The sequence below is a fragment of the Erpetoichthys calabaricus genome, chromosome 17, assembly GCF_900747795.2.
Source record: "Erpetoichthys calabaricus chromosome 17, fErpCal1.3, whole genome shotgun sequence".
NCBI classification, from domain to species: Eukaryota; Metazoa; Chordata; class Cladistia; order Polypteriformes; family Polypteridae; genus Erpetoichthys; species Erpetoichthys calabaricus.
This window is the reverse complement of record NC_041410.2, coordinates 89,303,306-89,329,179: the sequence shown is the minus strand read 5'-3', so window position 1 is coordinate 89,329,179 and position 25,874 is coordinate 89,303,306. Positions and strand designations below refer to the sequence as shown.

Sequence of the window (25,874 nt, the reverse complement as noted above, 5' to 3'; positions counted from 1 at the left end):
ATGGAAGCGAACCCGGGTCTCCTAACTGGCACCTTTCACTGCACCACCATACCGCCCACATACAAACTTAAAAGGTTTAAATAAAACAGAAATATATACCTTTATTTTTACTTCCTTAACTTGTGGAGGGTGTATCCTGTAGCAAAGCCCTAACTTTTTTCATGAAAGCCCCTTTCAGTCAATAAGCCTTAAAAAACAGGTGTAAAGCTAAACTTGCAGCACCGCTATTCAATTACACTTGCCTAACGCCTCTCCTAAGGGGAGATACTGTGGGATCTGGGCATCAGTCAAAGCACCAATCACAGGCCCGATTAGAAAGCGGGAAGCTGTGATTTGTCGTCTCCCTCCCATGTAACAATCACAGCCCGTGTTACAATGCACTATGTATGTATGTATGTATGTATATATGTGTATGTATGTGTGTATATATGTGTGGATGTGTATATATATATATATATATATGTAGATATGTATATATATGCATATGTATATATATGTTTACATAACCTCTTTAACACACTACACGAAGCGCGGGTATTTTGCTAGTGTATTTATAAAGCACATTTAAAAAAAAACAGCCAACGCTGACAAAAGTGCTGTACAATCAAAAATAAAATAAATAAAATGAATCACGTAAAAATCGGTCATACAGAATTAAAAATAAACAAAAATAAAGGAAAATAAAACAGCAGCAGCAAGATAACAATAAGAGAAAAGGAAAAAAACTAAAAAATGACTCACACCATTAACAAGTTTTGAATTTATCAAGTTGTCAGCAGCCATGCCACCTGCACTTCAGAAGAGGTTGTCCGCCTGTTAGGTCCTGGCCAGTACTTGGATGGAAGACCCTCTAGGAAAAGCTTGGGTTGCTGCCTGAAAAGGTGTTGGCGTGGCCAGCAGGTGGCACTTAGCCTGTGGTCTGTGTGTGGATCCCAAGGTCCCCAGTGTAGTGACGAGGACACCGTGCTGTAAAAATGGCGCCGTCCTTCGGACGAGACGCAAAACCAAATGTACTGACTCTCTGTGGTCATTAAAGCTCCCATTCATAAAGAGCAGGGTGGATCCCAATGTCCAGACTAAATTACCCACCTCAGCCTAGTCATTCTGGCCCCTTAATAACCCCCTGTCTTTAACTCACCACTTCACCTCCTAATAGTTACTGTGTGGTGAGTGTCCTGGTACAAAATGGCTGCCGTCGCATCATCCAGGTGGATGCTGCACATTAGTGGTGGATGAAGTGGCTCCCCACTAACTATGTAAAAGCACTCTGAGCAACTAGAAAAGCACTATATAAAAGTAAAAAAATATTATCATCATTAATAATGTTATTGTCCCTTTGTATTTGTCTCAAGGCACAGTTCAGCAACTAAGCATTTCACTACATGTTGTACTGCATGCATAAATTGTATATGAAAAATAAAATTTTTCATATACAAGCCACTTCACCTGCCTGGGCTCCAATTGGAAATGTAAATGTTGTAAGTCACTATGGATAAAGACGTCAGCCAAATAAATAAATGTAAATCTGGCTTAAACCGTAGTGTACATTTCTGAGGCCAAATACGATATGCGCAATGTGGCATAGTGGCGAAAACATTACAATATAAATGACAATGTTACTGGGTTCAACGTTATATTTAATGTGCCAGTAGACTTGTCACTTGTTACAGAAATGTGAAGTGCTGGAAACGGCTAAAAATACGCACACAAGAATTATCAGATAAAAAAGTGACAAAGAGGCAAAGACGCTAGAAGGACGGTAGCTGTATGGTGTGCTAAAGTGACGTTAGAGCTGTGAGGCACAGAGCGCTTCAGTGATATGGTGAATAAAGTTAAAACAATCTCATCGTACAAAGACGTCCTTTTAGTGCAGGACGTTAGAGCAAATCTGCAACGTGCATGAGAGCGTGCATATTATAAAAGAGACGTTTTTTTTTTTTTTTACATTTCTGTTTGGAAATCTCACAACAACATGTGTAGCAGTGTGGAGCAAAACAGGCAGCAATGACAATTAGTAGTGTAGGTGACTGGAAACTGGCAAGAAATGTTAGGTTTAAAGGGTTTATTTTGTCAAAAATTGACTTCAAGACATTTATGACACATAAAAAAACAATATATAGTATACAGGGAGTCCTCAGGTTACAATGTCGCGACATACGACGTTTCGAGTTTACAACACTCACTCTCTTAAAAACGTAAAAAAATTGAGACGTGAGAAGGAATAAAGGTCAGGATTTTTTAAATTTTTTTTACACTTCTTTTTTCTGTTACTACAGTACAGAATATTTATGTCCTTTTCCTGTGGCTTAGTTGTGTTTTTATGTTCTAGATTATGATTTTGCAAATATGTTAGGATAGATAAGTGACTTAGGCTAGGGCAGCGTTTCTCAACCTTTAAGTATTTGCAACCCGAGTTTTCATAAGAGTTTTAATCGTGCACCCCTAACGTTTTTTTGAAACCCTAATAAAATTTATTCCTATATTTTTTTCTGCCGATACACCGCTGCTACAAGTTTAAAATTTCCCTACGAATAGCGAAATTACGCCACACATGGCAACACTCGCGCCCCCTTTTTTGTTACTCACAGTTTGAGAGCCGCTGGGCTAGGGTGTGTTTCGACTTACACCAAAATTCGGGTTACATCACTGTTGTAGGAACGGAACTGTGTCGTAACCCGAGGACCCCCTGTATCTATAATTGGCCAAGGTCTCCAGGATGGTGACTTTGTGGTTGACTTTAATCTCCACCATTGCCAACAGGCCATAGATCATTAAGTAATTAATGGACGTATATAACTGGCTTACATTTGTGTTTAATCAGTTTCTACTCTATTCTCTGTGTGTTTGAACAAATCTGCAATTACTGTATGTGTGTGCCAGTTCTGTATTTACCGATTACTATAATCCACACTTGCATTTTAACTGAGCATTGTGCTATACAAAAAGATGATGTACTGTATTGTATTATGGGCTTATATAGTGGCATTTCTCAGTCGGAGCAGGGGTTAGCGCTGTCATCTGATTCTCTTTTTGTCCCTCTGCAGACCAAGTGAAGACTGTACCTCCCAATGACATGACCTTTGGCCCACCCACCGATGAGGTCCCTTTCCGGCATTCGCCAATGACGTCTCTCCGGTATACAGAATGAAGACATCATTTCCTGTTCCAGCTCCCCTAATCTCACCTTTCCCTGTTTCATCCATATTACAGTATCTCACAAAAGTGAGTACACCCCTCACATTTTTGTAAATATTTTATTATATCTTTTCATGGGACAACACTGAAGATATGACACTTTGATCCAATGTAAAGTAGTCAGTGTACAGTTTGCATCACAGTGTAAATTTGCTATCCCCCACAAAATAACTCAACAAACAGCCATTAATGTCTAACAACAAAAGTGAGTACACCCCTAAGTGAAAAATGTCCAAATTGTGCCCAAAGTGTCAATATTTTGTGTGGCCACCATTATTTTCCAGCACTGCCTTAACTCTCTTGGTCATGGAGTTCACACGAGCTTCACAGGTTGCCACTGGAATCCTCTTCCACTCGTCCATGACGACATCACGGGGCTGGTGGATGTTAGAGACCTTGCGCTCATCCACCTTCCCCACAGATACTCAATAGGGTTTAGGTCTGGAGACATGCTTGGCCAGTCCAGCACCTTAACCCTCAGTTTCTTTAGCAAGGCAGTGGTTGTCTCGGAGGTGTGTTTGGGGTCGTTATCATGTTCAGTTTCCAAAGTGAGGGGATCATGCTCTTCTTCAGTACGTCACAGTACATGTTGGCATTCATGATGCCCTCAATGAACTGTAGCTCCCCAGTGCCAGCAGCACTCATGCAGCCCCAAACCATGACACTCCCACCACCATGCTTGACTGTACGCAAGACACACTTGTCTTTGTACTCCTCACCTGGTTGCCGCCACACACGCTTGACACCATCTGAACCAAGCAAGTTTCTCTTAGTCTCATCAGATCACAGGACATGGTTCCAGTAATCCATGTCCTTAGTCTGCTTGCCTTCAGCAAACTGTTTGCTGGTTTTCCTGTGCATCATCTTTAGAAGAGGCTTCCTTCTGGGACGACAGCCAAGCAGACCAATTTGATGCAGTGTTCCACGGGCGTATGGTCTGAACACTGACAGGTTGACCCCCCCCCCCCCACCCCTTCAACATCTACAGCAATGTTTTCAATATTTTCAAAAGACCACCTCTGGATATGATGCTGAGCACAGCTTCTTTGGTCGACCATGGCGAGGCCTGTTCTGAGTGGAACCTGTCCTGTAAAACCACTGCATGGTCTTGGCCACCGTGCTGCAGCTCAGTTTCAGGGTGTTGCCAATCTTCTTCTAGCCGAGGCCATATATAGAGCAACAATTCTTTTTTGTAGAGCAACAATTCTTTTTTTCAGATCCTGAGAGAATTCTTTGCCATGAGGTGCCATGTTGAACTTCCAGTGAGCAGTATGAGAGAGTGTGAGAGCAAGAACACCAAATTTAACACACCTGAGACCTTGTAACACAAACGAGTCACATGACACCGGGGAGGAAAAATGGCTAATTGGGCACAATTTGGACATTTTTCACTTAGGGGTGTACTCACTTTTGTTGTTAGACATTAATGGCTGTGTGTTGAGTTATTTTGAGGGGGACAGCAAATTCACACTGTGATATAAAGTAGTCCGTGTTCAGCTTGTATTGTATCAAAGTGTCATATCTTCAGTGTTGTCCCATGAAAAGATATAATAAAATATTTACAAAAATGTGAGGGGTGTACTCACTTTTGTGAGATACTGTATATACCTGCAGATAAGTCGGGACTTGATTTTACACTATAATTTATAATGTCGGTCATATTGTAATGGCCGACCCCTTACCCAGACTGGCCACTACACTACCAAGACTTATTCCTTGGATTACTCGAGGTTTTTTGCACCAATAACAAGCCGTACTCCTTACAAGTTGTCTTATTTTTTTCCCCAACGAGACGAAATAACCATAAACAGATATGTAAAATTAAAAACTGATATATTGAAAAAATGAAAAGACAGACAAATATTCAATAATAAATATATATGTGCGCATAAACCATCACTTATCCCAAAATCACCAGTGACTATTATAAGAAGCACGAATATACAAATATTTACATTAAACCCTCCCTTGCCCCTAAACAATAAACAAAAGCGCACAACACAAATACAGAACACAGATCAGATAAACTCAGCAATTGAAAATGTAGTGATAAATGTGTCCTAAAATAAAGTCCGGCGATATTGAAAACTGGCTGTGGTGATATTGTGCTTCCTCCCGACCACAAAACAACCTCACCGCAAACGTCTTGGCAATGGGTGGAATAGATTTGAACCCCGGGGTTATCAGCTCTGGCTGTCGTGATGTAGAATCGGATGATGAAAAAGCAGGCAGTGGAATTAAGCAGTAAATAGCAGTGAGGAGTTTGTAGATTGGTGGTAAATTGTCTTCTTTTTCTCTCTCGTCTCCCGACTGTCCTCTTCCACCTTCGCTCCTCTTTTTTTAAATGTAAAATGTCCCAGATGTATCTGGTGCGTAAACAGGCGATTTCCTTCTCAGGGCTGCGGTCTCTCTATCATCCTTCCCCTCTGCACTTACGGGGACAACATTCACTGGCGCACACAACACACACATAGAATATATTATTATGTAGCCCCGCTACCGTATAAGTCAAATGCGGAAAACTCACGCTATTGGTCCAAGAGATTACAATATGCTAACGCCCACCTGAGAGAGTCACCACGGAGCACACGGCCTTTTTTGTCTATGTGGGTGCAGCAATGCGCTGTATCAGCGCGTCCTCCGAATCTCTCTGTCTCTATTGTGTCTACGTGACCACACAGTAATACCCAAACTATTCTGAAGTGACGGTTGCAATAATTTGTGTTTTTTGTATCTCACACTCTCATACACCTTTATCATAAAACCATCCCTTATCTACGATGGAGCATTCAATCACAAGATAATATGAAGTTGGTTTTAAATTAAACGTTGTCGAAGTAGCGAAAGAAATTGGTAACTGTGCTGCTGCAACAAAATTTGATGCATCTGAGAAACTGGTGCGAGATTGGAGGAGGCAACAAGATGTAAAAAACAAATCTCTCTCTCTCTCTCTCTCTATATATATATATATATATATACATAAAATTGTTTTTGCATTTGAAACGGAAATTATGTATGACCACACGATATGGAAATTACGTATGACCACAGGCAATATTATAATACAGGAAATAATCACTTTGTTTGTGGACGCCATTTTTATATCATCTTTACGAATTATTATTTGTGTGAGAGTTATTTTACTGATATTAAAAAAAAGTAAACACGCTGATCTATCCCATAGAAGTGCACCCCGCGTCGTCCTCTACCAGCCCTCCTCTCTGGAGTACAGCGCTGACCTGTCCGCCGCCAGTTGCGTTCGGACAGAGAAGTTTTATTTATTCGTCCACGTGACTGTTGCGGAAACTGCCACATTGTAACTTTTTTTTAGTTGGCAGTACTTGATAGTAGAAGAGATGAGGAAAAAAGCTTTGCGTCTTTCTACTTTTTAACTGCGCTGAGCTGTAAACAATGTGAAGACGAGACCACCTTCAGCGGCGAGGGGTCATGAGAACCAAGTGGACACTGTCGGGCTGCTCCGCCGGGTCAAGAGCTTCACAGTTTCGGGCAGCGTCCTCTCTTCTCGCACCGTTTGTGACACTTCAAGTGCCTCGTCAGCTCCTGGGAGAGTGGAAATCTTTGCGAATGAGTGTAGTTAGCGCCATCAAAGCAGGACTCCGTTTGTAAATTGCCCTGCACGACTACTTACTGTCCCCTTAAGGGGAGTTCGGGTCACTAAAACCCCGCAACATTCAAGGTTGCTTTTGTGATCAATTATTTTAAAAAGATGGAGAGTTTACATCTAAGAAGATGTACAGACCTCTTCATGTAAAGTGTTGGACTTGGGAATTGTTTGGACCTTCTGTCCGTTAAGCACGGAAGGGCAGCGTCCGCATTTATCAGAATTATTTTTCTCTTAAATCACAGCCACATCGTCCAAGTTTCTGCCTGACAACCTTGCACTATCACATAGAAAATGTAATTTCTATACCACAGCGGTCATGTAGCGCCTTTCTAAAGGGATCTACTACTGACAGATGATCCAAATACATTTTAGCTGCTGTTAGTACTACTCACCTGTTGTGTTATACCGCCTTTAAAATGTAGTTTACCCCAAACCACTCCAGTATTGCTCAATGTATCTTTACTTCTTCAAATGTTAATGTTTTACTGTTTAATAACTTATAGAATACATTTTATTTTTTCCCCTTGCACTCAGTGAGCGAAGCCACCGGGTAATCAGCTAGTAAATAAATAAAAATGAAGTGTCGCATTTTTGAAGGGGCGTATAAGTCGGGGTCTGATTTTATGATCAATTTTTCGGGTTTCAAGACCCGACTTATACGTGATATATACAGTAATCCCTCACTTATCGCGGGAGATAGGTTCCAAGGCCGACCGCGATAACTGAATTTCCGCGAAGTAGGGACACTATATTTATTTAATTATTTAACGTGTATTTGGACGTTTTTAAACCCTCCCTGTATTGTTTACAACCCACCATTTACTCTATTAAAAACAGGTACAACTGCTAAGCAATATGAAATCGGTAGATAAGTTTACACTTACTGTATAGCGAAGTACACGTAGCAGCTTGTAGGCGGTCATGACGTCGTCGACCTTGTTGCAAAGATTCCTAAAGCAGATTCCATCCAGACAACTGCCTTATCACGTCCACTTGCAACTCGTTTTGCACCCTGGTTAAAGGACACTGCGGCCGTAGATCTTATATGCTTTTCCTCCTTTTTAAATAACAAGAATCGATGTCCTGCAGCGGTGTAGCTGTTCCCTTCCTTCAACATATCCAAAACTTTTACCTTTTCTGCAATCATTTGCATCTTCTGTTGGTGCTTGGACACGGCCCCTGAAGCATTAGCACGTTAATGATGAATGAGTGAGATGAGACTTCCTGGTTAATGCAACACTCCGTCGCTGAGCCAATCAGCAGCACACAGGAACTTAACTGCGTGCTCTGATTGGGTAGCTTCTCAGCCATCTGCCAATAGCATCTCTTGTATGAAATCAACTGGGCAAACCAACTGAAGAAGCAAGTAAAAAGACCCATTGTACGCAGAAACCCGCGAAGCAGCGAAAAATCCGCGTTATGTATTTAGATATGCTTACATATAAAATCCGCGAAGTCGTGAATCCGCGAAAAGTGAACCGCGAAGTAGCGAGGGATTACTGTATACAGTATATATAAACCAGACTCGCCCCATTAGTTTAGTTCTCTTTTGAACTCCATTCTGTAAAGACGTGTTTGTTTTAGCTCTGCAGTTTTTCAGTTTACGGGGTGGCCATCCCCAAACCTTTACACGTCTATTGCCTTGTCCTTTTTACAACATGTTAAAAAACAGAATAATATTGCATGGGGTAAACTTACTTTCACAGTACTAAACTGCACTGTAGTTTTTGGTCTATGGACCACCAGGAGGCTACTGATTATAGATTTGCTTATTTGAAAATGTTGATAGTGTAGAATTTGTGAATGGTAAACCTTGGTAGAATATAAAAGACATATACTGGAACTACTTTTGGATTGCTTATCTTCACAAAGGTGCTTACCTTTGCTTGTTTTGCGGTAAGGCCTTGGAGTCAACAGCAAACATCTTGGAGACAAATATGATGACTGGGGCTGTATCTTCACTTGTACATTCCATAAATGCTAATAAGAAATGTATTAACATATTAGTATAATTTCCAAACAAATATTCTAATGGTTAAAAGATAGTATAAGAATTTACAAACTAGACTAACAATTTCTAGACAGAAAATAGTGAGAAGTTAACAAAACAACGTAACAAAAGTGTAAATCAGAGGTGACCTGACATCTTTAAGAATGTGTGTATACATTTGTTTATCTATTTATGTATTTATTTATTTAAAGAGCTTCAGTAAAAGGACAAAATGTCCCCCTGGGGACTCTAGGCAGGACAAAGACCTCTAATTCATGGGATGACAAATAGGATGGACAGAAGGACTCACCTGTAAGAAGACTGGGAGAAGCTATGCATTCCCTTAAAACTCTCTGTACCATCATGAAATACTCTTGGAGGGATAGTCTCTGGACTATCCCTGAACACCCTGGGGGGATTATCTTGGGGAGGAGGAACTCTCCAAAATGACTGAAAACCTCTGAAACCTGCACTCTGAGCCGCTCTTAATTGGAGAGCTGAAGCTGACAAACTCTTCTCTTTGTGAGCCTGAGAGCCGACATCCAGTCTGTCAAGCAAAGCACTGAGCCCTGAGGAGCTGCCATTACTACAAGAAGGGAACTTCAGCGTCTGAAGTATATACAGTGGTGCCTCGTACTTCGAAGGATTCTAACTTCGAAACATTGCAGAGTCTGAATGCTAAATTTTGAGAGAAACTTGATCTGGAGTCTAGACGATGCTTCTATGTTCAAACTATAAGCATAGTGGGAAAAAAATGGCAGAAACTGATGGCATGAAGGCAGCGAGCGTAAACGTCATCTGTTGTGCGCCCAAGTCGACTCTCGCTCTCATCATGAAAGCACCTCTTGCATTACGCTCAAGTGTTTCCAGTGCTTTTTTTTCCCACTTCATTTATGGTGCGTTTGATTATATACATAACTCTTATCTATTAACCATGGAATCCACACGGGACATCACCTCTCCTCACTAAGGTACAGCAAATGCAATTATTTTATTATACAGACATATTTTATTTTAATGTATTATGTAGGGCATTTTAATTGTGTTATTTTTACCTTACATTATGAATATCTGCAGTTTAAGAATATTGAATGGGTATTGTTTAGGGTGTGGGAATGGATTAATTCACTTTCCATTATTTCTAATGGGGAAAACTGATACAGACCGGAAACGAACTAAGTTTAAAGTACAAGGCACCACTGTATGTATGAATGTACAGTACTGTGCAAAAGTTTTAGGCAGGTGTGAAAAAATGCTGTAAACAAAGAATGCTTTCAGAAATATAAATAATGATTGTTTATTGTTATCAATTTACAAAATGCAAAGTGAGTGAACAAAAGAAAAATCCAAATCAGATTAATATTTGGTGTTCCTACCTTTTGCCTTCAAACCAGCCTCAATTCTTATAGGTCCACTTGCACAAAGTCAGGGATTTTGTAGGATTCTAGTCAGGTGTATGATCAACCAATTCTACCCAACAGGTGCTAATGATCATCAACGTCACACGTAGGTTGAAACACAGTCATTGACTGAAACAGAAACAGCTTAAAACTGGGTGAGGAACAGCCAAACTCTGCTACCAAGGTGAGGTTGTGAAGACAGTTTCATGTCATGGCAAGATTGAGCACAGCAACAAGACACAAGGTAGTTCTACTGCATCAGCAAGGTCTCTCCCAGACAAAGATTTCAAAGCAGACTGGGGTTTCAAGATGTGCTGTTCAAGCTCTTTTGAAGAAGCACAACGAAACAGGCAACGTTGAGGATCGTAGACGCAGTGGTCGGCCAAGGAAACTTAGTGCAGCAGATGAAAGACACATTAAGCTTATTACCCTTTGAAATCGGACGATGTCCAGCAGTGCCATCAGCTCAGAACTGGCAGAAACCAGTGGGACCTAGGTACACCCATCTACTGTCCGGAGAAGTCTGGCCAGAAGTGGTCTTCATGGAAGAGTTGCAGCCAAAAAGCCATAACCTCCGACGTGGAAACAAGGCCAAGCGACTCAAGTATGCACGAAAATATAGGAACTGGAGTGCAGAAAAATGGCAGCAGGTGCTCTGGACTGATGAGTAGTCAAAATTTGAAATATCTGGCTGTAGCAGAAGGCAGTTTGTTCATCAAAGGGCTGGAGAGCAGTACAATAATGAGTGTCTGCAGGCAACAGTGAAGCATGGTGGAGGTTCCTTGAACGTTTGGGGCTGCATTTCTGCAAATGGAGTTGGAGATTTGGTCAGGATTAATGGTGTTCTCAATGCTGAGCAATATAGGCAGATACTTATCCATCATGCAATACCATCAGGGAGGCGTATGATTGGCCCCAAATTTATTCTGCAACAGGACAACGACCCCAAACATACAGCCAAAGTCATTAAGAACTATCTTCAGCGTAAAGAATAACAAGAAGTCCTGGAAGTGATGGTATGGCCCCCACAGAGCCCTGATCTCAACATCATCGAGTGTGTCTGGGATTACATGAAGAGACAGAAGGATGTGAGGAAGCCTACATCCACAGAAGATCTGGGGTTAGTTCTCCAAGATGTGTGGAACAACCTACCAGTCGAGTTCCTTCAAAAACTGTGTGCAAGTGATACCTAGAAGAATTGATGCTGTTTTGAAGGCAAAGGGTGGTCACACCAAATATTGATTTGATTTAGATTTCTCTTTTGTTCATTCACTGCATTTTGTTGATTGATGAAAATAAATGATTAACACTTCCATTTTTGAAAGCATTCTTTGTTTACAGCATTTTTTCACACCTGCCTAAAACTTTTGCACAGTACTGTATGTGTGTGTGTACATATACATATATACATATACACACAGACACATCCACATCTATATTTAATAGCTTTTAAAAACACACATAACCAGGTTAAAACCCATTTTAATATTAAGCTCTAAGTTAGCTGCTTGAACAGTACTCTCTTATCTCTGGCTCTGAAGTCACCTCTTCTCTCGACTCGCAGCTTTAGGTGTAAAATTCAAGTTAAATAATTCCACTCACTTACCCTTTTTAAGCTCCTGAGTCTGGCATGGCAGGGAATCGAACCTTTGTGCGCCAACACACATTAATCTTTCCACTCTTTCCTCTGACATATCTAGTGGGCTAGGAAGTTTATCACATACCATAGCTGTTTTGCCAAAATTAAGGATAACAGGTAACAATAAAATATAAAATAATAGCTACATTGCTAAAATGGAAGATGGAAATACATCCAATTGTGAAGATATTCAAAATGTTGTCTCCTGAAATTAAGCTTTTTCATCACTATGGGTGGCCAGATTTGCTCCTGGCAGTTTATGTTTCCTTTTATGTAATCTGATATTCAGAAACTAAATTTCGCCTGTAAATCAATCCCTTGCCTAAAACAAAGGCAGTTTATTTATTTATTTTGGTTTCACCTTCTAAGAAAGATTTGTAGTTATTTTACTTCTTGTTGCAATTTTAGACACTCGGCTTGGCCTCAAATGCCTTGTTTCAAATAGACTTTTTTATTATTTATAATTACTAATTAGTTATTTAGTGTTTTGAGATCCCGGTTTCTTTTGAAGTCGTTTACAACAGAGTGAAGCCAAGTTAAAATAAAAAAAATAAATAAAATTTCTGAGGAGATTCAAAAGCGACGTGGATCTCAGAACATGAAACATGCAATCAGATATTCTGAAGAAACCCCACTGTGGGAATGTCCTAAATCAAGAAACAGGTGTGCAGAGCAAATCTGACAAGAGGCTCCATTAAAGAATTATTAGCTGCTGGCCCTCATACCCACTTAAATTAGTTAAATGGGGTCTAGGCCTACTCCAGCAGTAGTGGACTGAATGCCAGCCCACCACCGTGTCCAGGCATTCTCCTTCATGCCTATACTCACATAGGGTACAGTGTGAAATCGTCAACTAACTTAAAACCAGAGGCACATTATACACCTCCTAGTCAGAGGGGAGGCCAAACTTGACGACTGTGGTTACTGACCTCGTCACCAGTGTAGGTCAGACTACATGACTAGAAAGTCATCACAGAGTCGTGTAATAATTTGTCATGTCCTGCGGTTTCTAAACTACTGAGAGCTCCCCCAGTTTTTGGAACTAGCTAGTAATGTGCTGCATGGCACAGCTGGTACTCTTTAAAGGTTTTTCAGGTACGGCGAGTTCAGCTGCGATCTTGGCTCCAATTTTTTTCCATTTTGTTGTGGTATGTAAAACATGAGACATCAAACAGATGAGCGTCTCTCTGTTTGAAAGGTCCAAAGCACCCCATTTCTTGTACCTTGCAGATGATGTAATGGGTGGTACACATGGACTGGCTTCCCAGCCAGGACTGAACAAGATTATTATATATATATATATATATTATATATATATATATATATATATATATATATATATATATATATATAAATAAATAAATAAAAGCCAAACACCACTGACTCGCTCATCACGAAATCTCCCGAACCATGAGGACTTGGGACTTGAAATTTGGAATGTAGGTTACCCTTGGCCCACAGGTGCTCACTAAGAAACGGTTTTAAAAATTTTGTGGTCCAAGCGCAATGTCTGTATGTCGGTCCGCTTTATGTCTGTCTGCTTTTCATGACAGAATTACTTAACGGATTTAGATCGGGTTGTTTTCTGTAATTTGCTTGAACTTTCCGGTTGATTTTGCGACTTCTCTTATCGCGCTAAGTACCAGAGTTCGCTTGCAGTACCCGATGTATTTATGCAAATCCAACAGAGTGGCTGTTGGCCGAGAGTGTTCAGGGGGGTGGTGTGTGGAGCCTTCCTCATTCGCCAGCCGAGTTGGCTTACGTTTCGCCACGTGTTCGAGTGTATTACCTTGCCTCCACTTAGCTAGCGATACCGGTTTGTTCAACAGACATTACCAGCTACAGATTGTTAAGGAGTAACGTTTGACGTTTTTGAGAGAGATCAGAGCTCCATGTGTTTTAGAGGGTACCTGCTCATTCCCAGAGATATCATGACCACGTGCTTTTCTCCCCTTGCGGGGAACACTTTTCCGTCAGAGCTGAACACGATCAGACACAGTGCCAACGTCTATTGATTTTTTAAGTTTGTTTTGTTTAATTACTATGTGGGCAAAGCCAAGGGGTACAGCTAGCATATACACAATATATATATATATATATATATATATATATATATATATATATATATATATACACACACACATACATACACACAAACACAAACAGGGTGGGCAAAAGTAGGTTTACAGTCGTTCATATGGAAAAAGACATGCAGGTTATGATTATTACAATAGCTTTACTAACTTTAAGAAGACACATAATAAAATAAACAATACAATAATTAATAAATACAACAAGAATAAACTGTTTCGTGTACTCACAACTGTAAGCCTCCTTGTATTTATGTGTATATATCGTGACGCATAAGAATCAGTGAACCTCTTCACGGGCTCAATCAAGGTATGCAATTACTCGCTGAGACTGCTAACATTTCTGAGGCAGCTGCTCAAAGAAACCACCCTGTGAGGGCACTTAGCCCCGCCCCTTCCAGTTTACCCACTATAAGAAACCTGACTGCCTGGAAGGAGGGGTCTTTTATGATCAGAGCAACCCACCAGACGGAGCTCCTGTCAACCACCGCTAATTCTGGGGCTGACAGCCGAACCCATTTTGTTTTTTTTAATTTGCCTAAAAAGTGACGCCAAGAGGCATATCCTTTGTTGGACCTTTTTTTGTTGATTAAACTTCCACTTGAATCGCTTTGCAAGACCTGTCATTCCAGAAACTGGCCACAATATGTATATACAGCATATTTCTTATCAAAAATATACATATACCCACACACAAATGTACATAAGTATATATACGTATTAAATATCCATCTACAGGCAAACATATCGTATACATACAGTACACATCTTGTATATGGATATCAATCCTGCATGCCACTTGACCTGTACATAATGAAAGGATACTCAGCACAGCTTGAGAAACGGGTAGCCACTGTGAACAGATTGCGTTGAGGAGCACTTTGGGATCTGTATGCCTCAAGTCTCGAGCCGAAACTGTAAGTCCCAAAGTACTCACCATTTTCTCAACTTTCTCTTTATCTCTACACAAGGAAAAAAAAAAAAACAGCATTATAAATCTGAAGGTTAGTTTATTATCAATAAAATGAATGTAGCCGCATTATATACAAATCCAGAGTATATTATGGATGACCAACAAGAAAGAGGTGAAAGTCAAGTAGAGTAATAATAGCTAAAAGCCATTTAAATGGCAGGCCTTTGTGTAGAACATCAACTGATAAAACAAGGCTGATGAATAATTACGACGACTCCCACTGATACAGGGCACAACTTTACAACTGACAATAAACAATTAACAAAATCAAAGAAGGTTTTCTCCAGCTAAACATCTGGTAGAATTTATTTTGAATTAAAGTAGGGCATACTTGGAAAAAAGCGACAAAGCTTTGTAAAGACCTACAAGCTGCAGGATTCATTTGACGAGTTATAGCATAAGCTTCATTTGCTTCCCCATTTTATGGATATAACGCCATCTGCTGGACCGATGCTGAAGTATCACTGAGTAAACAATTTCTATTTATAAACATTCCGGCACTTGCTGGGAGAAGAACACATGTGGCGATTACAGCAGCCTCCACGCCCTTGTAATTTTAACTGTGAACGTTGGAGATTTAACAAGGATTAATTAAAAATAACAAGCTAAATTCATTTTAAATACATCATTCTGAAATTTTTACAATAAAGATTTTTGTGTGATTCCATTTAACACAGCTGAATAAACAGGGAACTGCATTTTAATTGCTATTTTCATGAGCTTGTTTTTGAATTAATTCATGCTCCATCTTTCGCTTATCTATGTATATTCGGTTTGTTAACCTGTGCTGCTTTTATTGACTTGATTTCTGTTCATAAAGTTTCCTTCTTCTTCTTTTGGCTGCTTCTATTAGGAGTCACCACAGCAGATCATCCTTTTCCATATCTTCCTATCCTCCAAATTTTGATCCACTACACCCACCACCTGCATGTCCTCCCTCACCCACCCAAATCCATAAACCTCCTCTTAGGCCTTCCTCTTTTCCTCATCCCTGGCAGCTCTATCCTTAGCACCCTTCACCCATTCATTAGCAGTCATAATTTAAACACATATATACAGCAAAAGAGAGGGCACAGCCCCCTGGGAGAACCTTTCAAAGGACGTAATGAGGCCATGTTGTGGGAGGGGAGATTATGTCTGTCAAAGGTAGTGGGTGTGTCTGGGATATCACCAGTAGGGGCTTAGAAAAATGTAAACAAGATAGGAAGGCCAGCAAGGGAAGTAATAAGCCATGCGATCAACTGGAGGCTTTTTTTGGACACGGCAATGTAAGCTACCACCACAATCTCCATTATGATTCATGGAGGGGAAGTAACAAGACGTGTAACAACAGCACTGATCCTCATTCTTCTGTGATGTCATCTCGTTTCCATTCCTGTTCTTCCCTCCGTAAGACCGACTTCCAGCACGATACCAGCGCTTGCCATCTACACAAATTTTCAGATGACTCGTTTATCATACTGTAGTCGGAAAGTGGTGGAGGACTCTGTCTAGTGGTGCAGAGACAACAACGTGTAATTTAACACCAGCAAAACAAAAGAGCTGGTGGTGGACTTCCAATACGTCAAGGAGCCTCGTTGACACAAAAGAGCTGGTGGTGGACTTCTGGCATTGCAAAGAACCACTGTGCCCAGTCACCAATCAGTGGTGCAGAGCTACAAGTACTTGGGGGGGTAGGGTGGGGTGGGGGGGATTTAAGCAACAAACTGGACTGATCTGACAACACAGTGGGCGCTGGACAAGAAGGGCCAGAGCAAACTGGACTCCCTAAGGAGACTCTCAGGTCTTTTGAGGTGGGCAGCAAACTGCTGGAAATGATCCACCAGATCCTAGTAGCCAGTGTGGCATTCAACCCATTGGTCTCCTGAGGAAGCAACTTGAGCTCCAAACAACCACACTGCATGAACAAACCTATCAGGAAGAGACTGTGCCATCACAACGTGAACCCTGGACACACCGGAAGCTGTTGTGGAAAGGAAGATGATGGTAAAATTGGCAGCCACTTTGAAAAATCCCTTCCATCCCCTGCAGGAGGAGTACTTTTAGCCACAGGTTTGTCTTCTATCACAGAATTCAATGCTTCCTCCCTATGTACTCATTAAGTTTATGTTTATTTATTTATTTATTTATGGATTGATTGATTGATTGGCTGTATTATCTGTCCTGTCAGCCTCTATCTTTGCTTTTTTTATGTTTCTTCTGCTGTGCGCATAAGAATTTCCCTGTGGGATTAATAAAGCTTATCAAATCTAATCGAATCGAATCAAGTCAAACTGGCACTGTCTGTTTATCCTTACTTGACGTCAACATTACATTTGTTTCCTTCTAATTACTGATTCTATCAAATGATCTTATGGTTGATGTAATTAATGCTCGCATTATAAAATACCTTCAAATATTATTCATGGTGAAGGACGCTATACAAGGTTGCCTGGTTCAGAAATTTAAATTTCGACCAACATTTTTGCATACAACACACTTTATCATGAACATAGAGACAACTAAAACACCGCATGGGGTGACCTCAAAGGATGTACAGTTCAACACACTTGATTGGCTAAAATCTGTTGAAGAATGAGGGAGCACACTGTAATACCGTACCCATTTAAATCACTAGGCTCTCTGATATGAAATGAAAGATTACAAACAATGTTCTTGGTAGGAAGAATGCAAAATTTTCATAAGAAGCTTAAATATCACATCATGTAAACTACTGGGGTTATAAACGGACAAAAAGTACAGAAATGACCAGTTTCCAAGTTATTAACTAATATGTGAAAATTGCCCAACTTTCTGACGAGAAAACACTCCAATATTTAATCAAGTCTCACTGAAGTAGGGGGACACAAGGATCGACATGTGGGAAAAAAATTTAATCTGAAAGCTGTGGGTTTTTATAATTAAACTAGGGGGTCCACCGCCTGCTTGCCAACCCCCACCCCAGGCCTGCGCTACGCGCCAGCCACTTCACATCTCTAACCTCTTTGTTTTGAAGAGGGGGTCTGAACACACCCCAAGAAGATGTGGTGACTCCTACGAAACCACCTCTTAAACGGTGATACAATGGGAAACAAATAGTTTTTTTTTTTTTTTTACCTCCTCTTTGCTCGATCAGCTGCTGCTACTGCTGTGCCGTGTGATCTTCATCTCATGCGGCGCTTTGAACATTTAAAAGCCTCTAGAGCAGCTGTCCTACTCTTTGTCTTATTTCCAGCCCCGGGCGTGGTTAAATCTGCTGGCACATAATCTTGTCTTGCGGGACAGCAGTTCTTCATATTTTTTAGTTTATAATTTAAAAACGGAATAAGAATCTGAAAATCTAACAACATCACATTGGAGTTTGATAAATTCTGAAAAGTATGATACCAAATATATATATGTAGGCATTAAAATAAGCCCAATTTAAAGCGTGACAAAAAAACGTGACACAAGATTATTGCACAAAATTGTTGCACTTTTAGGCTTGGCATTTTATACAGTATATATATATATATATATATATATATATATATATATACACACACACACACACACACACATTTTTTGAGGGATGGCCGGCCATATATTTCGGCCCACACCTCCAAGCCGCCAGATGGAGCCCTTCCAGCAGTATGGGGGATCCCCGAATTCCAGCAGGGCCTCATGGACCTTGTAGTTTTTACAAACAGCCCTGCTAGATATCATGGGGACAACCAGGAGCCACTGTAGGGAGGCTTGGGGAGTGCTACGTGCCCTATAACCCGGAAGCATGTCCTGGTCACATGGACAGAAGGAACGACATGCTTCTGAGATGAAGAAAAGGACTTTTAATCTGACCCGGAAGTGATAACGAAGCACGGACTGCTGGGTTGGAACCACTTCCAGGTCAGGGGATGTAAAAGGACCTTCGGAAAGCCCAGACGCTGAGCTGAGCTGGGAGGAAGGGTGGCTAAATGTCTGGGAGAGAAGGATTGTGTATTGGTAGTGATTCATTGAAGTATTGTTAGTTATATGAGTAGTTTGGAGTGGAGGCCCTTAGTGCACGTTATTATAATAAAAATAATAAGTATAATACTTTTACCTGGTGTTTGGTGTGGTACCTGAGGGTTCAAGGGAGCAATAGCGCCCCCTACTGTTACACTATATATACATACATATATTTTATATAATAAATACATATATACATACATACATACTATATATATATATTATATATATATATATATATATATATATATAATCTTCATTTGGATCTTGATCTTTGTTTGTCCGCAAATGAATTAGAAGAAGCAGCACTAGATGGCAGTAGAGAGACAGCTAAAACATAGGCATTGCATTAAGAATCTCCTCCAGGCTTATACTACTGAAGACTGCAGTACTCCAGTCACACCTCAAAACACAGACATTCAAACTAAACAAATTGTTGTGCTTTAAATTAACTAATCTTTATATATAATCTTCATTTGGATCTTGATCTTTGTTTGTCCGCGAATTCCACGCATGCGTAGACCACCTTCCAGTTTAGTACGTTGTTGTTACTCACGGATGTCAACAATGTGCCGGAATAACGAAAGGGGTGGTGGACAGTGTTACGCTGGTAAGCTCCTGAGGCCTGGTTAGAGAATGAGATTGCCGAAGATAAAAGGTACGTGCTACGTAACATATGAGTGAAAGAAAGACAGTGGGTAAAATGAATGACAACGTAACAGCACGTTCTGGAAATTGTTATTGTTAAGTTGTAGCCAGCGAGTGCTGCGCGTCTCACAGTTGTACCCTGGCTTCCTCACATGTCAGTGAAATGATCCCTATTTATGCTTTAAAGAGCCTGGATACCTATGTGTCCCCCTTTTATAACCATTGCTCCGTGTATATTGCCTTACTCTTTGGATTGCCACAAAGCAACCTGCAAGATTGGAGAAAGGTTGAGAAGAGATCGTGAGAGGAAACAACAACGTCGTGAAAACGAGACGGACTGTGAACAGAGAGAAGCAGAAATGCTCATCCACCACCACATAATTACTATTTGGACAGTGATTCCGAGTAGGCCGTTCCTATCGAATCAATGTCCAAGGGTTTTCTTTTGTAATTTTGTTTCCCTTATAAAAAATCATAATGCTGTGCGACGAAGGGCCCAGTTCACGACTGGCAGCCGCGTTTAAACAGGGAGCCCTTCACAGACAACTTTAACACGTGCAACGTAGTTGGGCGCACATGGCTAGTATATATATCTCCATTGTTTGCTTCCGTACCGAGGTCCAAAAGCTGGTATCGATATTCTTTAAGAACCAATTCAACACTACCTCAGACATCCGTATATCCTAGATGTATAATTCAGAAGGGCACCTTTTGATGGACATTATTACAGAAGCCCCCCATATAAGTAGGCTGCGTTAAATGCAGGTTGACAAAAGTCAGAATACAATAAATGGAAAATACTATAAAAAATTTGCAACATTTCTTTACCTTTTGATTACAACAGCTTCATATAGACTCCAAATATTGTCTAAAACCAGCTGAACAAAGAGCGTCTTTTTCTCTTTGCACTGCAAAAAAAGAGAAAATCAGGTTATACAAGGAAAACGAACTCTTCCGACTATTAAGACATTTCATTTGATTTTAAATAGGCTCCTACAGAAACAAGTTCACAATTATCAAGAGTGTGTCTGTTGGGTGCAGTTTAGCGGCTTACAATGAAAATCAGGGTACCTTAATCTACTGTGCCCTCCATAATGTTTGGGACAAGGACACATTTCTCCTTGATTTGCCCCTCTATTACACAGTTTAAAATTAATAATCAAACAGTTCAGACATTGTGATTAAAGTGCACATTACAGACTTTCATTTAAGGGGATTTGCATGCATTTTCGTAACACTTTGGTCCCCCCATTTCAGGGCACCATAATGTTTGGGGCACAACAATGGCAGGTCTATTAAAGCAGTCGTCATATTTGTTCTGTCACATATCCCAGCATGTAATGACTGCTTGACGTCTGTGATTCATTGACATCACCAGGTGCTAAGGGTCTTCACTGGTGATGCTCTGCCAAGCCTCTAATGGAAGCCATCTTCTGCTCCCGCTTGTTTTGGGAGGCTTATCTCCTTAAGGTTTCTCTTCAGCATATGGAAGGCCTGCTCAATTGGATTTCAATCAGGTGACTGGCTTAGCCATTCAAGAGTTTTCCATTTTTTAGCTGTGTGTGGCTTCAGCAGTCTGTTGGGCTCATTATTTTGTTGTAGGATGAAGCACAGTCCAGTGAGTTTGGAGACCTTTACTGGAACTCGAGCAGATCAGATGTTTCTACACACCTCAGAATTCATTGTGTGTCTACTGATAGCAGACCTGCCACTAATGGAGAGAAGTGTGCCGGGACCTGTAGCAGCCATACATGCCCAAGCCATAACACCCCCAGTGTCACTATGTTTGACAGATGAGGTGCTCTGCTTTGGATCTCAGGTAGTTCCTTTTCATCTCCAGACTTTGCTCTCTATGGTGTTCTGAAATGGGTGGGGGACCATGTAAAAAAAGTGTTGTCATTTCTGTATTGTGTGACTGAAATGTATGTATATCCAATCAAATGAAAGCCTGTAATGTGTAGTCTAATCATGATGTCTGAACTGTTTGATTTGTAATTTTAAACTGTGGAATCAAGGAGAAAATGTGTTTTTGTCCTAAACATTATGGTGGGCACTGTACATCAATAACTGACAAAACTCTAAATAAGGGCAATGAGCATTCATGTTCAAGAATTGATCCTTTTGGCCTCCTGCTAAAATCTAAATTGCCACAGCAGAAATTATTTCAATGTTTTAAAGATCTGTCTTCTGTGCAAGGCAGGGTTGCCACGTCTTTTTAGCTGCTTGAAATGTTAAAAGGGATAGTCAAATATGTTGTAATAACCTGAACATTTGTTCCTGAGGGAAAGCCATGAACAATGTAGGGATGGATGGATGGATGGATGGATGGATAGATTATCTATATACATACATACATACAGTAAAACCTTGGATTGCGAGTAACTTGGTCTGCGAGTGTTTTGCAAGACGAGCAAAAAATTTTAATAAATTTTAACTTGATAAACGAGCGAGGTCTTGCAATTAGAGTAGTATGTATACGCTTTGCCTGCCGAGCGTCACGTGATCACAGCTGAGCCGACGGTTCTTCTCTCTCTGCGGCATTGTGGGTAATCATCTCCCATGCTCGGTCTCAGTCGGCGTGCCCTACTCATATAGTTCGCATCCATACGAGTGGATACTGTTTACTATAGCATGGTGACCCCGTGTGTGTGTAAAGCATTTTTTTTATTTTGTGTGCGAGCAATGAATCTGTTTAATGACAATGCAATGTCACATTTCCGTGAAATGCTCAAAAGGAGGCAAAAGCAACTGTCATTGGATAGGATCCTTGTTAAAAGTCAGCAAAAGAGAAAAAGATTCCAGTGAGCCAAAAGACAGCAGATATTCCGTTAGTTATAGTTAGTTATAGTGAAAGTCATCCTATACAATAACCGTTCGCCTCCTCCTCCTCTCCCTTCTCTTGTCTCCCTCACACCAGCCACAAATCTTTTCAAAGGTAAAGTGCCCGTTAATTTGTTTTATGTATTTTTACTTTATATTTTGTATTAATCATTTTTATATGAATATTTTTGGGTTGTGGAACAAATCATCTGAGTTTCCATTATTTCTCATGGGGAAATTCATTTTCATATACGAGTGCTTTGGATTACAAGCACGTTTCCGGAACAAATTATGCTCACAAACCAAGGCACCAATGGATATACACATATACTAGCTGTATAAACCCATGCTGTAAAAAGCCTGGGGTCCTAGAAACTATTGAAATCATCAGGGAAAAAAAAACTGAAATGTAGAGATGTCAGGTAATTGAAAGGAACTACTCTGGGAGTCTCTCTCCTAGGATGATTCATTTTGCTGACGTGCTCGCCTCGCTTGTGCATTTGCTTAAGCAAGTTTCTGTTTCCTTGGAGATGACTCCACCTCTCAATTCCGGGCCGGACAGACACACACAGACTTCCATGCGTAGATGTTTATATACATAAGATATATAAAAATATATATCTACCTTGGAAGAACCGGGGGAGCAAGTGTGGACAGAGCAGCATCACCTTCCCCAGAATGCAGGGCTTCATGGGAATTGGAGTTCGTTACAGCCCATCCTCTAATAAAACCCCTGTGTGTGTCCAGTGTCCGTGTGTGTATGTGTGTCTTCTGGTGAAGTGCGCATGCGCGGGGCACGGTGCGATGCTACAAAGCAGATGCTTCAAAGACCGCCTGATGGGTCACACAAGACAGAGAGGATAGGAGCTATAAAATATCACGCGGCTGATCCAATCGGATTTCGGTAAATGAGGTAAGACTAAAACATAAAACACGAAAAATCCAATCGGGTACTGAGACGCGGAGACCAGCTTCCCCAAAGAGGTGGGATTAGTGTTTGTGGTTGTGCAAGTGTTCACTCTGAGGATGTCAGATTTGCGATTAAGAAGCTTGGCTCGGTAAAGTGTAAAGTGTCAGTCGTCGAAAGGGGTTTTCCTAAATATACGAATTTTCATGATATTACAATACGATGACTTTTAAAGGTAGATTAATTTTCACGCACATTACATCAGTTGCTGGGGAGAATCTGCTGATTGCCCACTGTTGTGACAGAAAATTAAATGCATATTACGGACAGCAAAGCCAGTATTACTGTCAGAGAAAATTACAGGCATTTTACGGAAAAAATGTAATGAGGTAAAAAGGTCCCTTGCCATTTAATAGACTGTTCCTACTAATGTTTATGGACTACTGTTCTAGTGCCCGTTATTGTAATGGGCTTAATGTCTAGTACAAAATAAGTTAACGGTGATAAAGAGATGATTCAGAATGGATAAACACAGCAATATCGATGATAGAATTAATAATCCGATCAGGCGTACATTACCTGAGCTCCTTTCATGATTTTCTTTGCTTTGGCGTTGAGATAAAAATCTCCCCACAAAGTCTTCAGCAGCACCTCTATCCTGATTCCCATTTTTTGACTGTACAACTGGGCAAACTGGTGAATGCTAGAAAATTAAAATGCACACATTTAAATTAAGGACTGATAATGGCAAACAAACTGTAGGAGTAATATGAGAACAGTAAACATTATGCCACCCCGAGGACATCTAACTGATGTGCTACAGCGCCATTTTAGAAATTCCTACAAAGGTCAGGCTAACAAGCTTTCCTCTAAACACAGATACAAATGTTTGGTCAGTCAGTCATTTTCTAACCTGCTTAGTCCTGAACAAGGTTGCGGAGGGGGTGCCAGAGTCGATCCCAGCTAGCACGGAGCACAAGGCAGGAACAGGGCGCCAGTCCATCGCTGGGCGAACACACACACACACAATGTGAGAGGAGAATTTAGAGGTTAGGTAATTTGGTCTGCAGTACACATTGAAATATAGACGCATTTGCTTTAGAAATGTCATTGACGACACCTACTGAAATGGTTAAGTAAATAAAAGGCAAGAATGTACTCGGAGGAAGGTTGATGTGATACACAAAATGGACCAGGTGATGATTACAAGATCAACAAATGTCCTGTAACAGGAAAGACAAGACAGCTGTCGCATACACAAAGGATAAGAGCTGAACCTAAAGGACATAAGAGGAACAAGAGTGGAGTAGAATAGATGACTTTAATTTCAATAAGTCATTTGTCTGCAAGTCTACGAACCAATCGGACGAAATGTATGAATCAATCACAACTATCATGTAATAAAATGGACCACTGCCCTTATTTTTTTTTGACCGTTCTCTAATAGGATGCTATGATGAAACACAATGGACAAGCTTCCTCCTGCCTGGTTGCTGACTCAAGAAGGTTTTTTTTAATCAGACTTGACCTGGAAGAGGGCAAGATTCTTTCTTTAATTAATATGTTGATTTCTTCCACATTGTGTACACACAATGGCCAATTTAGTATTGCAGGGAGAAGGTGTGGCACTATATGTGAAAAGCAATATTCTGGCACACATCTTCAAGATGGAAGAAGGAAACATGTCAGAATCACTGCAGGTTAAGCTAGTAAAGAAGAAAAGCAGAGATCTGGAGTTTGCTACAAACTCAGGTCCAGCTGCCATAAAACCTTTTGAGTGCCGTGGAAGGAGGCGTCATTACTGGGTGGAGCTCCACCAGAACAACTACACATCTCATCACTTAGAATATCCCCACTGAAGGGATGCACGTAAAATGAGCGTTATTCTGTTTATTTTTTGTTTTGATTTTTCTGTCTCTGGACAAAAAGGGATGACCCGGTTGGTGCTCCAAAATTTCCTTGCTGCATCCTGAGCTGTCACTCGGCCACAAAGATAAAAAGGAAAGAGGCATTTCTCACCAACTATAGAAAAACATACCATGTCTCATCTTTCAAGTTTTTGGCAAAATGAGAATTTTTGGGTGGAGTATTCTTTTAAATATTATCAGTAGATCATTTCATACGTCCCAGGAATAACAACATACAGATGAATAGCAAATCTCTGCAGAATGGGACTTCAGCAATGTAATGTATACCATTGACTCACTTTGTCAGTGTGTGCATTCAAACCTCACATATAAACCTGGAGTTGACTTTACATGACAACGACTGACCCTGCGCTCAGACCCCCAAAGGTCATGCGAAAAGTCAATTTCCCCTCGGGGATTAACAAAGCAGATCAAATCAACATAATTTAGTGCAAACACATGAAGGAGAGAGAGGGGAGTGTATCACTAGATACAAAATCTAATACTTAGTCTCCATCTAGTGGTGGCACACGGTAACTACGCCTGTTGGTTTGATAAACAAGCAAACATCAAATGTTGCCTTGAAGGTGGACGTATTTTACCTTATGACAGTTGGATGCAGAAGCACAGAAAGACTGAAAAGTTTAACAATCCATTTCACTAAAGTAAATGAATATAACAATTGCCCCTGTTTTTTTTTTTTTTTAAATGACA

General features: G+C 40.6%; 1 protein-coding gene across 2 annotated transcripts in view; it reads right to left on the bottom strand.

Moving 5' to 3' along the window:
* The window catches only part of efl1 (elongation factor like GTPase 1), a 230,443-nt gene that overhangs the window by 181,787 nt on the left and 22,782 nt on the right, over positions 1-25,874 (bottom strand). For both annotated transcript variants that reach the window (XM_028823945.2, XM_028823947.2), the window contains exons 8-12: positions 23,833-23,956; positions 20,355-20,434; positions 14,765-14,901; positions 11,817-11,939; positions 8,701-8,800 (exon numbers count right to left, since the gene is read on the bottom strand). In XM_028823945.2, the coding sequence (XP_028679778.2) occupies positions 8,701-8,800; positions 11,817-11,939; positions 14,765-14,901; positions 20,355-20,434; positions 23,833-23,956 (564 nt within the window). The remainder of the gene's footprint in view (positions 1-8,700; positions 8,801-11,816; positions 11,940-14,764; positions 14,902-20,354; positions 20,435-23,832; positions 23,957-25,874) is intronic.